At 47.5% G+C, this 17,611-nt stretch overlaps 1 protein-coding gene across 1 annotated transcript; it reads right to left on the bottom strand.

Annotated features, from left to right (window-relative positions):
• Positions 1-30: 30 nt before the first annotated feature.
• DGKA (diacylglycerol kinase alpha) lies at positions 31-17,236 on the bottom strand. The gene is made up of 24 exons (XM_032420835.1): positions 17,076-17,236; positions 16,566-16,710; positions 16,085-16,158; positions 15,624-15,753; positions 15,302-15,376; positions 14,810-14,859; positions 14,379-14,453; positions 14,071-14,190; positions 13,842-13,956; positions 13,117-13,205; positions 12,873-12,992; positions 12,578-12,676; positions 12,285-12,368; positions 11,994-12,067; positions 11,758-11,832; positions 11,261-11,346; positions 11,080-11,169; positions 2,246-2,406; positions 1,933-1,997; positions 1,604-1,694; positions 1,123-1,321; positions 897-1,017; positions 640-700; positions 31-366 (listed from the first exon to the last, which is right to left on the bottom strand). The coding sequence occupies exons 1-24, from the start codon at positions 17,214-17,216 to the stop codon at positions 283-285; spliced, it is 2,424 nt and encodes an 807-aa protein (XP_032276726.1). The 5' UTR covers positions 17,217-17,236; the 3' UTR covers positions 31-282.
• Positions 17,237-17,611: the final 375 nt, after the last annotated feature.

The raw sequence follows: 17,611 nt of genomic DNA on the forward strand, positions 1-17,611 counted from the left end.
GTGTACCATTTACTTAACAGATATCCCAGTGGGGAGAAAAAAAGTCATTTTATTCAGATGAGGCACTTTCAATGTGTGTGTGTGTGTATGTGTGTGTGCGCGCACACACGCACATGTGCGTGGGAAATAGTAGAGGTGGTACAGGATAATAAATACTGTGAGGGTCGAGGAACACTCCCCTGAGCTGGCAGGAGGGTGTGGCAGCAATGTACAGAGCCTAGGAGTAGAGTCCAGGGATGAAGAGGTGGGTTCAAGGCTGGCTTGGAGGCTGAGGTGTTCCCCTCAGCATAAGAAGCCAAAGAAATTGGAGGAGCGAGGGGGTGGGCCCACAAGCATGGGCATCTGGTTCTTGTGGGTGATCTTGATCTGGAAGGGAAGGGGGCATGTTCAGAGGCAGGACCTCATTCCCTTTGGACTGGAGCAGTAGAGATTTGAGGGAAAATCTGTGGGGTGAGGGGGAGTTGCCAGGGTCCTAGAGAGGCCATGGCAGGAAGCCCGGGGCTAAGAAATCATGCCTTGGGAGGAATGGTGCACAGGGGAACGTGAGACATTGGGATGGAGTAAGGAAGCTGTGGAAGGGAGGTTTAGGATTCACAAAGCCTGAGGGTGCCATTTTGGGCAGGCATAGGCAATACTCACCGTACAGGGTGTCTGCATCCAGGGTTCTCCATCAATTTGCATGGGGAGGGTTTTTGTGGTGCTGTGGGAGGCCAAGGCAGATTGGTGGAGATTTCTTTACCAACTGAATACCAAAACTCTGTTTCTTAGCTTGGTTTTGAGACCCTTTGTTACCGAGGAAGATCTCCTAGTACAGCTCCTCCCTACCATCCCCGTGACCCTTCTGCTCTCCCGGCCCTACTCCTTCCCTCAGAGCCCCTGGCCAGAGTTTTCCTTACTGGAAGGTGATTTCAGAGCACTTGGCCAGCCGATGTCCAGCATTCTTGAGCTTGGTATAAATCTGGCCCATCTCAATTGCACCCTCCAGCCCTACTACTTCCAGCCGCTTGTCGCTTAGGTCTGTGGGTGGAAAGTAAGGAGATAGGTTTTGCAGGAGCGGGGTGCCTCCAAAGGGAGCCACACCTTCCCCTTGGTCCTGCCCACTCAGTTCCCAAGGCTGCTCACCTGGTACACAGGTTTTCAGGATATCCGGGTCAGTGATGACTTTAGCCGTAGCGCCTAAGGCCTGGTTGATCCCATGGGTATCTCCATGAGGTCTCTTGGTATCACCCCAGAGGTTGGAACCACCATGCATGCTAGGGATGTTCAGCACTGCGATGCCTTCTAGTGACAGGTTGCTCAGATCCAGTGGTTTCCCACAGATCTGAGAAGAGGAGAGCACAAATCCTTACCTCCTGTCATAATTATGGATGCGACCCCTCCCTCCACCAGATGACAAACTGGGAAGGCCAGGAGTTGGGGGTTTGCAAAGGATGGCAGGAAATAGGGACCAATTGTATTGAGAACCCGGGAAATTGGGAATGGAGAGCTGGGAGGTCAAAGTATAGGTTCAAGAATAGGGGAAGTTCCTGAGGGCACCTGTGGAGGGAGAGATTAAGATATAAGAAAGTGAGAAGCATGTAGGGTTGGGTCTCATCACACCCACCTCAACTGTCAAAGACTCCTCCAGCTTTTTGCATGTTGAGAAGATGGATTCAGAAGTGGCGAATTCGAAGTACCATAGCTTGTTCTTCATTCTGTGTCAGCCCCAACATAAGGCCCAAGAGGGAGGGGACAAGTTACACAGTGCTGGCAGAGGGCTAAGTGACAGGGAAGGACATCAACCTCCTGACTCCGGTCCTTTAGGGAAGAGGATGGCTTTGGTTGAGGGGCTTCTCAGAGGTGCCACTGTTCATCTAAGTGCTCTGAGTCAAACTTGGCCACAACCTGGTCCCTCCCACTGTGTATGGCCACCCCCACCCCCCTCTCCCTCACCTGCTGTTGAACTTCTCAGGGTATTTCTCTCGCATGATGTGGAATCGGTGAGCAATAGAGGCATCCTGGGGAGTTCAGGGCATGTAGGATCAGAGGCCTGCCTCCTCTCTCGGCACAGAATACTCTCTTTAATTCCCCCATTCGGCAGCAGTATGTCCCATGTTCTTTTCTTGCAACTCACACCACTGTACCCCACCCGCCATTTCCCTGTGTCACAGCTCCCTTAACCTCTACCTCCTCTTTCTAACCAGCTCTAGCTTCTTGCTGCTGAACCCATACTTCCTCCCTAGCCCCCATACCCCACTTCACTGACCACACCAATGGAGAAGTAGTTATTGATGATTTGAAAGGGGACTGGGTCACTCTTTTCTTCAGTTTGTTGAGGTATCACCTCCACGGACCATCGATCCATATGTACCACCTTACTCATCTCTAAATCCTTGAGGATCTTCCCCAAATTCTGTCCCTCATACCCTAAGGATGGGGGAGAAGACAGGTTAGAACTAAGCCATGGGTCTCTGAGGGTCCTCTTCTCAGCTCCCAGCCCCACAAATTCCCAGAGATCCTCTGTCCTGCTTCTGCAGACCCTCCTAGCCCTAGCCAGTGAAACAGCGGGGAGCAGGATGCCTCAGTGGCTCAGTTGGTTAAACGTCTGCCTTCAGCTCAGGTCATGATCCCAGGGTCCTGGGATCCAGCCCCACATGAGGCTCCCTGCTCAGTGGGGGGGAGCGTGCTTCTCCCTCTGCCTGCTGCTCCCCCTGCTTGCTGTCTCTCTCTTTCTGACAAATAAATAAAATCTTAAAAAAAAGAAATACAGGGCAGGGTGCTTGGTCCTAGCTCCCATGGACCAATCTTTCTCTCTTTAAATGTAAGCTCTATGTCCAACGTGGGGCTCAAAATCACGACCCTGAGACCAAGAGTCGCATGCTCTACTGACTGAGCCAGCCAGGTGCCCCTTCCATGGAACAATCTTTTTTTTTTTTAAGATTTTATTTATTTATTTGACAGAGAGACAGGGAGAGAAGGAACACAAGCAGGGGGAGTGGGAGAGGGAGAAGCGGGCTTCCCGCCGAGCAGGGAGCCCGATGTGGGGCTCGATCCCAGGATCCTGGGATCATGAACTGAGCCGAAGGCAGACGCTTAATGACTGAGCCACCCAGGCGCCACTCCATGGAACAATCTTAAGGTCAGCCCCTGCTGACCCTTTTCTCCACACTGTCATAGAGAGTGAGTTTCCGGTATGTGTATGCATCTAACAATAACACCAAAGTTCATCTGAAAGATTAGAGGAAACAGCCAGGAAAATACAAAATGCTGAAAAAGATGAGTGATGAATAAGGACTCTCTCTCTCACACACACACACACTTTCTTTCCCTATTCTACCGGAGAGAACACAGTATGAAGCAGTGGTATCAAAACACTGACACCGGCACAGTGTATAGAATAAGAAGTTCAGTAGTAAGGAACAGAGTGCCTACAAATAGCCTCAAATATACATGGAAATTTAGTATATGATGGCATTTCAAAGACATGGGAAAAGATAGATTATTCAATAAAGGGTGCTGGATGTGGAAGTCACTATTATTTTTTTTTTAAGATTTTATTTATTTATTTGACAGAGAGAGACACAGTGAGAGCAGGAACACAAGAAGGGGGAGTGGGAGAGGGAGAAGCAGACTCCCTGCCGAGCAGGGAGCCCGATGTGGGGCTCGATCCCAGGACCCTGGGATCATGACCTGAGCCGAAGGCAGACGCTTAACGACTGAGCCACCCAGGTGCCCCAGAAGTCACTCTTTATACCAAAATAAATTCAAGATGTGTCAAAGAATTTAAATGTAAAAAAATGAAGCAGAATTTGTACTAGCAGAAAACATGAGTGCATGTTTTTGAAATCTTTTTTTTTTTTTTTTTTTTTTTAAAGATTTTATTTATTTATTTGAGAGAGAGAGAATGAGAGAGAGCACATGAGAGGGGGGAGGGTCAGAGGGAGAAGCAGACTCCCTGCCAAGCAGGGAGCCTGATGCGGGACTCGATCCAGGGACTCCAGGATCATGACCTGAGCCGAAGGCAGTCGCTTAACCAACTGAGCCACCCAGGCACCCTGTTTTTGAAATCTTTGAGTGGAAAAGGCTGTTCTAGAGCATAATACAAAACTGGGAGCCAAAAAAGGAAAAGACTGATAAATAAAGATTTTTTAAAGATTTTATTTATTTATTCGTCAGAGGGAGAGAGAGAGAGAGAGAGTGCACAAGCAGGGAGAGGAGCAGACAAAGGGAGAAGCAGGCTCCCCACTGAGCAAGGAGCCTCATGTAGGACTCGATCCCAGGACCCTGGGATCATGACCTGAGTTGAAGGCAGACACTTAACTGACTGAGCCACCCAGGTGTCCCTGGTAAATACAATTATATTAAAATTTAAAACTTCCTGGAGCACCTGGGTGCCTCAGTCGGTTGAGTGTCCGACTCTTGGTTTTGGCTAGGGTCATGATCTCAGAGTTGTGGGGTCGAGCCCCACATCAGGCTCCATGCTCAGTGGGGAGTCTGCTTGGGATTCTCTCTTTCCCTCTCCCTCTGCCCCTTCCCCCCATGCTCTCTCTCTCTCTCTCAAAGAAAGAAAGAAATCTAAAATTTAAAACTTCTTTGGTTAAATAAATAAACACACACCTAAAAAAATACAAACTGGGAAAAAATATCTGCAGCACATATAATAGACTAACTCCACCAACATTCGAAAAATGCTTATAAATCACTAAATCTAAAAAGTCAATAGGAAATGGGCAAATAACACAAATAAACCAATCACAGAAGAAGAAATACAAATGACCAATATGCAGATTAAAGATGCTCAGTATTGGGACACCTGGGTGGCTCAGTCAGTTAAGGGTCTGTCTTCTGCTCAGGGTCCTGGGATGGAGCCCCATGTCAGGCTCCCTGCTCAGTGGGGAGTCTGCTTCTCCCTCTCCCTTTGCCCCTCCCCCTGCTTGTGGTTTCTCTCTCTCTCAAATGAATAAATAAAATCTTAAAAAAAAAAAAGATGCTCAGTATTACTAACAATTAAAACAATTGTAAATTAAAACAATTGGTTGACTTTTTGTTGCCTATTGTCTTGACAAAGTATAAAGAGATTGACAAAACCAAGTGTTGATGAGATTATGAGTAAACCAACACTCTCATGTGCTGTTAGTTGAAGCATAAATTGGTATTCCATTTTGGAAGGCAATTTGGCAATTTTTATCACAATGTTATCAAATTTTATCAAAACAAGTACTTTGATGCAGCAATTCCACTTTTAGAAATTTCTCCTACAGAAATGGACATACAGGGGCGCCTGGGTGGCTCAGTCGTTTAGCGTCTGCCTTCGGCTCAGGTCCTGATCCCAGGGTCCTGGGATCGAGCCCCGCATCAGGCTCCCTGCTAGGCGGGAAGCCTGCTTCTCCCTCTCCCACTCCCCCTGCTTGTGTTCCCTCTCTCGCTGTGTCTCTCTCTGTCAAATAAACAAATAAAATCTTAAAAAAAAAAATGGACATACATGTAAACAGAGATGTATGTACAAGGATGTTTGCTGAGGTACTCTCTAAAACAGCAAAAAATTGGAAACAATCTAAATGCCCTTCAGCAGGGGAAGGTTATATAAATTATGGCAAATCCATGCCAAGAAATAATGTACAACCACTGAATATAGAATGTAATCTAGATGTACTAACATGGAAAGATCTCCAAGACATATTATTCAATGAAAAAAGAAGTCCCAGAACAATCTCTGTAGTATGTTCCCATTTATGTTTGTTTAAAAGCTGTGTGTGTGTACATATAAAAACAGGAAAATGAATGCAAATAGGACACAGTGGTTAGCTCTGGGAAGGGATGTAGGGGGAGGAGACCTATACGTGAACACTTACACATTTTACTTTGTAAAGTCTTTTACAGTGAACATGTACTGGGGGTGGGGGGATGGGTTAGCCCGGTGATGGGTATTAAGGAGGGCACGTTCTGCATGGAGCACTGGGTGTTATACGAAAACCATGGATCATGGATCACCACATCAAAAACTAATGACGTATTGTATGGTGACTAACATAACATAATAAAATAAAATTAAAAAAAAAGAAAATGTACTGATATATTATTTGTGTAACTTTTTTTTATTTGTATAACTTTTAAAAAGAAAATAACTAGCCAAATATAAAATGTTTGTACCCTTGAGCCAGCAATTCTAGAAATATCTCCTAGAGAAATTCTCACATCTGTGTGCAGAGATAGATGTGCAAGGTGTTCACTGCAGCATGGTTGGTAATGAAAAACTGACCACTACCGAAATGTCTATCAATAGGGGGCTGGCTAAATAAATTATGACATATTCACACAATGGAATGCTATTCAGTAGTAAAAAGAGTGACGTAAATCTGACTGTACTGAAATATAATGATAACCACGATGAACTGTTTAGTTTTAAAAAAAGAAGAAAAACATCAATAGAATGATCTCATTGTTTAAGTACATATTAGTATGTGTCTAGAAAGAAAAACATGGGGGAATAGATTCCAAAACTTTAGGGAGTAGATTACAGGGAACTTTTTGGCATGTGTATCTGAAATGTTTGAATTATTTTTTTTTAAGATTTTATTTATTTATTTGACAGAGAGACACAGCGAGAGAAGGAACACAAGCAGGGGGAGTGGGAGAGGGAGAAGCAGGCTTCCCACTGAGCAGGGAGCCCAATGCAGGGCTTGATCCCAGGACTCTGGGATCTTGACCTGAGCCGAAGGCAGACACTTAACCAACTGAGCCACCCAGGAGCCCCTGAATTATTTTTTACCACAAGAATGTATTATTTTTGTAATTGGGGAAAAAAAGATTTAAAAAAAGTAAGTCTCCACTTCCTCACATTCCACTGATGGTTCAACCCACTGTAATTTGCCTTTCACCATGCCACCCTGCTGAAACTCTTCTGGCAAAGATTGACAATAATTCCTGCCAAAACCAACAGTATATCTTTAGTTCTCATTTTAACTCATGAAACTCCTCATTTGGCCTCTAAAATACCATTCTCTAGGCTACAGAGGATCCTCTCTGATTGTTCCTTCTTAGCGTCTGTGGTAGGCAGAATAGTGGCCTCTTAAAGATGTCTGCAGTATTTTTATTTTTATTTATTTATTTTTAGGATTTATTTAGTTTAGAGAGAGCACACGCATGTGCCTTTGGAAGTGAGTAGGGGGAAGGGGCAGAGGGAGAGGGGAAGCAGACTCCCCGCTGAGCTAGGAACCCAGCCTGAGATCTTCCCACCTGGAGATCATGACCTGAGCCGAAACCAAGAGCCAGACGCTTAATCAACTAAGCCACCCAGGCACCCCTGTGTTCTTTTTTATTTTTAAGTAATTGCTACACTCAGTGTGAGGCTTGAAACTACAACCCCGAGATCAAGAGTTGCATGCTCTACTGACTGAGCCAGCCAGGTGCCCAAAGATGTCCACATTTTTATCTCCAGAGTCTGTGAATATGTTGCCTTACATGGCAAAAGAGACTTTGCTAATGTGATTAAATTAAGGATTTTTTTTTTTTAAGTAAGCCTACACCCAACATGGGGCTTGAACTCATGACCTGACCTGGAGATCAACAGTTGCATTCTTTTTTTTTTTTTTTTAAGATTTTATTTATTTTGGGGCGCCTGGGTGGCTCAGTCATTAAGCGTCTGCCTTCGGCTCAGGTCATGAACCCAGGGTCCTGGGATCGAGCCCCGCATCGGGCTCCCTGCTCGGCGGGAAGCCTGCTTCTCCTTCTCCCACTCCCCCTGCTTGTGTTCCCTCTCTTGCTGTGTCTCTCTCTGTCAAATAAATAAAATCTTAAAAAAAAAAAAAGATTTTGTTTATTTATTTGTCAGAGAGAGAGCGAGCACAAGCAGGCGGGGTACCAGGCAGAGGGAGAGGCAGGCTCCCCGCTGAGCAGGGAGCCCGATGCGGGACTGGATCTCAGGACCCTGGGATCATAACCTGAGCAGAAGGCAAACGCTTAACTGACTGAACCACCCAGGTGTCCCAAGAGTCGCATTCTCTACTGACTGAGTCAGCCAGCTGCCCCTACATTAAGGATTTTTAAATGTGGAGATTATCCTGGATTATCTGGTCAGGCCCAATATAATCACAGGGGTCCTTATTTATAAGTGAAAGAGGAAGGTAAAAAATAAGAGTCATGGAAGGTGATGTGACAATGGAAACAGAGGTAGGAGTGATAACGTTGCAGGTTGGAAGCGGAGCCATGAGCCCAGGAATGCAGGCAGCTTCTAGAAACTGGAAAAGGCAAGGCAAAGAATTCTCCCCTTGAGGCTCTAGTAAAAACACAGCCCTGCTAACACCTTGATTCTAGCGCAGTGGGACCTATTTTGGACTTCAGACCTCCCAAACTGTAAGACAATAAGTTTGTGTTAAGCCACTGTTTATGGTGATTTCTTATAGTAACAATAGTACATGAACACAGACTTCTTTAATACTGGATTTTCCTCTGTCCAACTGTTAAATAGGGTGTTTTACTAGGATATTGCATCCTTGTCCATCTTCTCTTCTTACCTCTTTCCCTGGGTAACCCATCTACTCTCAGGATGTCAATTATCTCCCAGGAGCAGATGACTCTCAAACGTGTATCTTCCTAGTACTATTTGTAACTACTCACCACACATTTCCATCTGGGTGCTTCACTGACACCTCAATTTAACATGTCCAAAGCGGAATTGATCTTCCTTAAACTGGTCCTCCTGCCATATGCTCTATCTTAAATGGTATCCCACATGCTCAGTCCACAAACCAGAAAATGTCCTAGACTTGTCCTCTCCTCCTCCACAACCCACTGGTTATCAAGTATTGTGGTTTCTACCTCATGAACTGCACTGCTGTTGCCTCTGTTTGGTGTTCAGTGTCTTTTGACCAGACTACTGCCATACAGGTAATTTCCTATCCTGTCTCCTTCCTCCAATCCATCCTCCACAGAGCTCCCATTGTGGTACTCCTCTCATCTCTTCTTCTTCTTCAAATCTTACGATTTTTTTCAATATCAACACAAATTTTCAAACACAAATTTAGTGTTGTATTTATATGATTATTTCATGATTCAGGTTGAATTGGCAGAAACTGCTATGAGAGTCTCATTTGCAGAACACACAGTGAATACATAATTTCAAAGTGTCTAATATTTTAAGTAAACACAAAGGTCGATGTTGAAGATTTAAAAGCTGGACAGGGGCACCTGGGTGGCTCAGTCCGTTAAGCGTCTGACTCTTGATTTCGGTTCAGGTCATGATCTCAGGGTCGTGGGATCTGAGATCGAGCCTGGAGATGGGCTCCGGGCTCCATGCTCAGCAGGGAGTCTGCTTCTCTCCCTCTCCCTCTGTCCTTCCCCCTGCTTGCTCTCCCCCGCTCTCTCTCTCAACTAAATAAATCTAAAAAAAAAAAAAAAAAAAAAATGGTTGGTCCTATGTTTATATACAAGATTTATTTTTTTTAAAAGATTTTATTTATTTATTTGAGAAAGAGAATGCGTGAGAGAGCACAAGCAGGGGGAAGGGGCAGAGGGAGAGGGAGAAGCAGACTCCCCGCTGAGCAGGGAGCCTGAAGCGGGGCTGGATCCTAGGACCCTGGGATCATGACCTGAGCCAAAGGCAGATGCTTAACCAACTGAGACACCCAGGTGCCCTATATACAAGATTTAGATTATAATATGTACTCAGAGATATTTCTACATTCTGGAATAGTATTTTATTTACACAACAATTTTTATTACATATATATATAGAGAGAACATAATTTATATATATAAGTATATATAAATAGGCATATATATATACCTATTTTTTCTTTGAATTACATTTTTCATGAGTTCAGGAGTTCCCTATGGTTCAGGGTTTGCAAATTCAAATGCCTCAGTGGCTAGAAAGGTGAAATGAATGAGTGAATAGCAGGGAGCTGAGAAGATTGTGGTGAACTGCAGAATATATGACCCACTTCTTAGAAATAAGCAAGGTTTAAAAAATTTAAAACACTGCAAGGCAAACAATGCAAAACAATACAAATCATTTCTGTGGGCTGTCTGCTTTCAATCTCTGGCAGGATAAAGTAAAAAACTCCTCAGCACAGCATTCATGACCCTCCATAATCTGGACCTGGTTCAACTCAGTCCTTCCTCTCCCCATTCCCCACCTTGCACTGCATGTCCCAGTCATAATGAATGACTCACTCTCCCTAATGCATGCACTACTATGCTCTTTGGCCTTACACAACTTCTACCTAGAATGCCTTTCACTCTCCTTCCATAACTTCTGCAAGATCTCAGAGCTGGACTCTGAGTCCAACAGCCTCAAACAAAGACACTTCAAACTCAACCTGCCCCACCCTGACCTCTTTATCTACCAATACCATCCCTTGAACTCTTTCTGTTTGTAAGGAGACTAGAAAGAGTCTAGAAATCAGAGTACATTTAAGAGACTGTTGCGACTGAGGGGCGCCTGGGTGGCTCAGTTGGTTGGGCGACTGCCTTTGGCTCAGGTCATGATCCTGGAGTCCCTGGATCGAGTCCCGCATCGGGCTCCCTGCTCGGCAGGGAGTCTGCTTCTCCCTCTGACCCTCCCCCCTCTCATGTGCTTGCTCTCTCTCATTCTGTCTCTCTCAAATAAATAAATAAAAAAAAAAAATCTAAAAAAAAAAAAAAAAGAGACTGTTGCGACTGACTTGGGAAGAAATGATTATAAATGAATGAATGACCCCCGATTAACTGGCTGAGTGGTTGAATGAATCACGGTCAAGCTCCCTGCTAGCTCCATCACTGAACATCTGGTTTAGCTCTTATACAACCTTTCTTATTCCCACATTGTCCTCCGTATTCCTTGATTCTCTGAGCCCGAAGAATTGGTTGGGAGAAATAGAAGGATATTTTTCAGTATATAGGGAAGAGGACTGTCACCCTGACCCTTCTAGGTTCAGACTGTGGTCTTTGCTTCATCCCAAGCTTTCTTCCTTGGGGACAATCCACTTTGGTAACCACCTATCCGTGCCTCTCTTCTTCCCCAACCTTCTTTCTATAACAATGCCTAGACACCTTCTCTATGTGCCTTTCCCTTCCTACCCAACTCCCCGTCTCCCAGGAAAACAATTTCTAACCACTTACCTCCTCCCCATCTTAGGCACCGAGCCAGATCATTTCCAGTGCCCAGGGGCAACACAGCAACAGGAGGGACAACAGGCAAGTTGGCTTTGTCTAGGGAAGCAGGTCAGGGGATGGATGGAGGGAGTTAGCGCTAGAAGGCCAATGCCCCCGTGCCCTTCCCAGAGCCTCTCCCTGTACTGACCTATGGTCTCCAGAATCCAGCCTACTGTGCCATCTCCACCACACACCAAAATCCGGCAACCAGGAACATCCCTGAAGAATCTGAGCCTGAGATAGAAGGGAAGAGAGAAGATGAGGAAGGACAGTAGGATTGAGTCTACCAACTCCTGGACAGGCAGATTACTTCTTATCTCTCATTCCGTATGACCCCCCTTCCCTTTGTCAAAAGACTTGTTTTTGTTAAGGTCAGAGAAAAAATACAATGGGGAAAGTTATAGCCACTCCTCAGTGGTTAGGGAGAAACTGGTATCTTTATGTTTTGAGAGCAGAACAAAGATGAACCAGAGAACTCAGGGGCATGGGGATACCCAGCGACATTACTAAAAGCAGCATTCTGAATTCTGCTTTCTTGGGGTCCCCTAGCCCTGTCCTCCCAACATGTATTCTTTTCTGCTCTCCTCCAACATACACAGGCAGACACATACAAACACTGTGATACAGTCCCCAACCTATACTCACCCTGCCTCGGGACCATCCTTTAGGAGGTTGAATACCTGTCGAGGATTTAGTAGATACTGGAATTTCCAAAGCACCCTGTATGAGGGAAAAAGGAAAGTTTATGGTAGGGGATGGACAGTCTGTACTCCATCCTCTTGATGTCCTCCTCAAGGTATGTCCCCTCCATACACACAGATTCCCCAACCTCTATTGGTCCTCCTTCTCCATCTTAGAAGACCCAGTATATCTTTTCTCACCTCTCCCCCTGCTTCCCGCCACTCTTAGGGTTGACAAAGACCAGAAGTGGGTGGGTGTTAGAAACAGGGTCAATCTGCATTTGGGGAAAAAACAAGGATAAGGAAAACAGGATTTTGCCAGTTAAGATGGGCCCTGGAGACAGTGACAGAAGGCTGGCCTGCCCCCAAAGATGCTTTCCCCTTCCCCTACCACAGTGGGGCTTCTGGAGAACAAGCATCATTCCCCATGTTTCCCACTTCATTCCCTCCTATGAGGGCTCCAGCCAAGAAAAACCCACCCCCTTCATGTACCCGCAGAGCCTCAAAGGTGCTCAAATTTAAGTCATCCATGGTCTTCTGGCTTGTTTTGCTAACTTTACGCTCCTGTCCAGAGGCCTAGAAAGGGAGGGAAGCAAACGGAAGGAAAACTGGATTGTATGTGAATCCCTAAACAGATAACGGTCTGACCTGAATCCTAAAAGTATAGGTTCTCTGCTATAAAGGGACATGGCGTGTATGTGTGTGTGTGTGTGTGTGTGTGTGTGTGTTTATATCAGGGGAAGCACTCCTCCTGTCCCCTCCTAGCCACTGCCCAAGGGTCCTACCAGGACACTGGGATAGATGGAAGATGGAGGCAGGATGTGATCCCGGAGCAGCCCACAGTCACACTCATGACCCATGGCTTGCAGGCAGTCATCATGAATCTGAAAGACAAGGTGGGCATACAGACATCATGGAGGGAACCCATCACCTCTCAACTCTGAGGGTCTAGTACTGGAAAGAGAGCCCTTGGGAGCAAGGGCAACTGTGGCTATGAGGGAGATGTAGTCAGGGAGACCAGTGCAGAGGGCAGTTTAGGGAGGAGCCCCAAGGCAGAGGCTGGAGAGCTCCCAAACTGACCTCTAGGTGGCACCACACACAATGCAGTCCGACTAGACTGTGGTAAATGCGGATCTTCTTCTGACAGCGGTCGCATCGGCCAGACTCACAGCCTCCTCTCACCCACACATGTGATTGGATCTTGGGGAGAAAGGCAATCCCTAGTCTGAGAGGGTCTGAGCAGGGACGAGGGGAAGGGCTGAGGGCAGCAACGGGCCAAGGGCCAGGATGCGGGTGGTATTGGGGTGGGCCTGCAGTCACTCACACCAATGTCCTTCCGAGACTTGGCATAGGTGCTGACTTCACAAGGCAAGGCCTTCATGGCACACTGGTCATGAACGACGTACTTACAGACTGGGCGAGAAGGAAGAGGGTCAGAGCCTTAGTTACAGCCCCTCCGCCATCTCCTCCTTACCTGGGTGTAAGGCGGGATCATTCACTTAAACTATGAGAGTGTGGTAGAGAATTAAAGTTTGAGGTGGGGGCTCAACTCCAAGACCTGTGCCTTTTGCTCACTCTTCCCCGTGAAAGAGCAATTGCTACCACATGCCTACCCCCACTCCTCCTAAATGCCAGGAACTCAGCTGGAAGATGCAAAGGCCTAGATTTAACAATAGCAATGACAATAATAGCAGCTAATTTTTATTGCAGACTTAATAATATGTACATGTACCATATGAAGTACTTTTCTTGCATCCACTTATTTGATGCTCACAGTTACCTTATTTTCAGTCGAGGAAACCTCATTTTAAATTGAGGCTTCAAGAAGTTAGGTGGCCATGTGGTACACCTGAAACTAATGTAACATTATGCGTCAACTATACTTCAAGAAAGAAAGAAAGGAAGAGAAAGCTGTGTGGCTTTCCCACCTAACTAGCCAATGGCAGAGCCCAGGACTCAAACCCAGGTCTCTCGAAGGTCAAAGCAGCATGCTCCTGCAGATAGCTGGGCTGCCCCTCTGCCCCCACACTCCCAGGCCCCACCACTCACGGTTACAGCTCAGCCCCTGTTTGCCAAGACCAATGCTCGACTCGCACAGGTTGCAGTAGACCGGTCGGGGGAACCTCTTGGGTCTCCACAGGTGCTGCCCATTGTCCTTCAGAGTCTGGGAGGACACAGCAGATGCTAGGGAGGGCCTAAGCCCTTAGAGCACCAGGCCTCTGGCACACACAACCCAAGGCAGCGATCTTACCCATCTCCACAAGCCTCTCCTACTCACCATCTCCAAACCCAGCAGCACGAGCAGGGGCACAGTGGTGGCCCCAGCCCGGAGCCACTCGGCGAGGGAGACAGAACCGCTGCCGTCATAGTCAATCTCTTTCATCATCTCCTGAAGAATCTGAGCAGGGAATGGAGGGGACTTCTGGTGTGAGTGGCCCCTCACATCTGACACCTCTGCCCCCAGGACATCCGGCCCAGCCACCCTCACCAAGGGAACGCGGCTGCCTGTCAGAAATGGGGTAGGGTAGATGCAGGACTCACCAGGGAGAAGGCACAAGGAGGGACATGAAGGAAAGACTGCCTTACCGGCCTCAGCTCAGACACATCCCAATCCAGGTATTCAGCCACTCGCATCATCTGTATGATGAGTCTGTCCACTTCCTGGAGACCAAGAATTAAGAGCCACAGCCATATCCCACCTCACTACCACCATTCAAACTCTTCCCTAGAAATCCTGGGTTCCACCCTGAGAGCCACCTCTCATTCTCAGGTGTCTCTGCCAAGTAAATGAATGTCTATGTGTGTTGGTATGTTTGCAAGGTAGCCCCCAATTCATGTCTCTAGCCTCCTCTTCTAGGAACCAAGAGCTGGGGACCCACTCCCAAATTTAGTCCTGGAGGACTTGGCTTCTCCCTCTAGCTTCCTCTGCTTCTTAAGACCCTGGAAGAGTTGGGACAGGAGGGCACAGACAAATGGACACATACTCCCTTGGCCAGCATACAGGTCCCCCAACTCACTGAGCTGTCCAGGATCCCATTTCTGTCCGTGTCGTACAGCTTGAAGGTGACTGTGGGGTGTTTTAGGGGGGCCAGTGTCAGTTTGTGAGGGATACCCCCCAAATTCATAACAGAATACAGGGGAAATAAAGAGATGGGAGACATCTTTTAGATGAAGAGCCCAGAGCCTGGTGCTGGGACTGGGAGAGGAGACAAAAAGGGAGGGGAAACAGGCCTGGATTCCACCCTTGGTGAATCTAATAGGGGAGACAGAACACACCTCCCACAACCCAAGAAAAACCCAGGCCACCTACATGAAAACGTACAGGACATGGGAACTGGGGTGACTATGGTGAATGGCATTAGGTATGAGGAGTCTAGGGGAACAGAGGAAATGGGCCCATTCTCTGGCCCCACCTTTGTCTGGCCCTGTCAGCCTTTAGGAATCCTGAAAAAATGAGGGAAGGAAGGCTCACATTCCCTCCCCTCTCCCAGTCCAGGACAGCAACTCACATTCTAGCTTGTCTTCTGGCCGGCCACCCTCCAGAAGGGAAAAGTAGCAGGAGACATCACTGAGACACACCACATCTGGTTACAGAAAGGACAGCAGATCTGAGGTTGGGGGTCTCTCTACTCTGGCTCTTCTCTTTTCCTTTGTTCCAACTCTTCCCTTTAACTTTCCTCCCTCCAGCTCCTAGGCCAGCATGGCCATCCTCCACCTCTCTTCCCCAACCCTGCCTCCAACATGTGACTCGATTCAACTCTCACCCCAAAACCCATACTACTTTGACTTTTCTTCCGGAAGTCCAGCTCAGTCCCACCTTCATGACCATACCATTTTCCACAGTGTCTTCTAAGTGACCCATCTTGAAGGATTGAAACAGTGCCAGGCTTAGGTGATTGGGAATGTTATCTGCTTCCAGATAGATTTTCAAAAATTGCTGGAATCCCTCGTACCCAATGGCCTATGATGAGAGCAAGCATTACCCTAGGGAGTGTACAGGATGGGAGGTGGGGACTGAAGAATTAGGAGTAGTAAGGACAGAGACAACAAGTGTAGAGCTAAGAAGCATCCAAGGCAGACTATGGTTTCTTCTCAAGGCTGAGTCCTCAATTACAATCTCTTGCTTTGTCCTATAGCAATAGCTGTGGTAACAAAGGACACTGGGGTATCGAGAGGGAGAACAGAAAGGGGTGGGCCCAGAATAATCCCTGGAAGTTGGGGATCCCAGCGGAGTAGCAAAATCAAAGATGGGAAGAGTTGGTCAAGGAGAGGATTTCCCAGCTGCCACTCACATCTCCTTGGAGATATTCAGCCATTTCACCATCCTCAAAGAGCTTTAGGACATCGCTGACCTTGTTGGTAGAGTCTAGGGTATGAAGAGGATGAAGGAAGAGCATTAGTCTGGTTTGGTTCTCCCTGCCCTCTGCCGGAGTCCCACCCAGACATCCAACAGGAAAAAAGATTCAAGTGAGATGAAGAAGAAATTCCAGGAAGAAACCCAGAAATGCAGAGAGAAATATCGAGAGAATAACATTTCAGATGCTCCAGAGTGGTACCTCTGTTTACATCTCTTCTCTGAGACTTGGAGCAGGCAGCTGAGGTTCAGAGAAGGTAGGTGGAAAGCTGAGACCACAAGACATCTCCCATCTCCCTCTCCTCCCTTTCCCAGCCATAGGCATATCTCAGGAGCTGACTGGCTTAAGGCCACTGGGGAATCTAGGGGAAGGGGGGGATGAGGAGCAGGGATTCTTCAGGACAGAGAGGAAGACTCACATTCCATGTACTTTTGCAGCTGGGCAAAATCATTGGGGCTTATTAGGCCCTTCTCCTTGGCCATCTTTCTTTTTTTCTTAAGGAAGGCCACAAAGGCAGCTTGGTAGTACTTCTCACGCCTGGATCTATGCTTCCAAGGGTAGGTCTGGAGGGAGATGAGAAGAGTCTGTGGCAGGAAGAGCCAGCTGTCTGCCTGTCTTTGCTTCTGTCCGCTCCATTAATTCTCCACTCCCACTATTATTTCTGTTCGTTCCTTGTCTCTGAGTCCCTCCCAAGTCTCTTCCTTTCCCCCTGTACCTCTCCCTTATGTTTGTCTCTCCCTAACCGAGTCTATCCTCTGTCTCTGTTTCTCTGACTCATCTCTGACTCTCTCCCCTCCATTTCTGGATCCTTCTTCAGCTCTCTGATTTCTCCCCCAATCTGTCTTGATTCATTTCTGAATCTCCCCCCCCCCCCCCGGTTTACAAGTCTATATGTGTCTCTGTGGGTGTGTCCCTCGCCTGTTTCTACCTTTTCTCTCGCCACCTCCAGTCTCTGCAGTCTCTCCTGAGCCCGCGCTCTTTCCCATCTCGGATCCCGCAGTCCTGGCCCTTCGGCCCTTCGGGTAGTTCTCACCGCGGTTGCGGCACGCCTCCCCGGCCACGATCCCATCTTGCTCCGCCTCCAGCCTCGGTCCCCAGCCCCGCTCAGCCACCCACTTCCCGAACCACCCACGCCCCTCAACGACCTCTAGCGCTTCTGACGCGCGACACAGAACCAGCTCTGGCCAGGTCCCCAGCCCCGGCCCCGCCTCGCCTGCGCCCTTCACAGCTCCACTGGGGAAGGGCGGGGACCCAGGCGCGCGAGATTGGGAGGAGGTAGGGGAAGAAGGCTCTGAGCATCTGCCTGGCTTCCCAGTTGTAGGCGGGTTGAGCTGAGTGCAGGAGTCTCAGATGCGGGGTTTTCCTTGCACCCTGCTAGGTTAGCCGTGTTCAGGGAGTCCTAACTTGCAGCTATGGGACCCAGGGACCAAGGAGGAGCCATCATGGGGATCATGGTGCCCACTG

This window comes from Phoca vitulina, unplaced genomic scaffold, assembly GCF_004348235.1.
Source record: "Phoca vitulina isolate PV1807 unplaced genomic scaffold, GSC_HSeal_1.0 scaffold23, whole genome shotgun sequence".
In the NCBI taxonomy this organism is placed as follows: Eukaryota; Metazoa; Chordata; class Mammalia; order Carnivora; family Phocidae; genus Phoca; species Phoca vitulina.

Excerpts from the sequence above, each read along its gene's own strand:
- DGKA (XM_032420835.1), bottom strand. The coding sequence starts at position 17,216 with ATGGGATCGTGGCCGGGGAGGCGTGCCGCAACCGCGGTGAGAACTACC. Across the intron at positions 12,993-13,116 it reads AGTCTCGGAAGGACATTGGT|ATCCAATCACATGTGTGGGT; the intron begins GTGAGTGACTGC and ends TTTCTCCCCAAG. Across the intron at positions 1,322-1,603 it reads AGGAGTCTTTGACAGTTGAG|ATCTGTGGGAAACCACTGGA; the intron begins GTGGGTGTGATG and ends TCCTCTTCTCAG.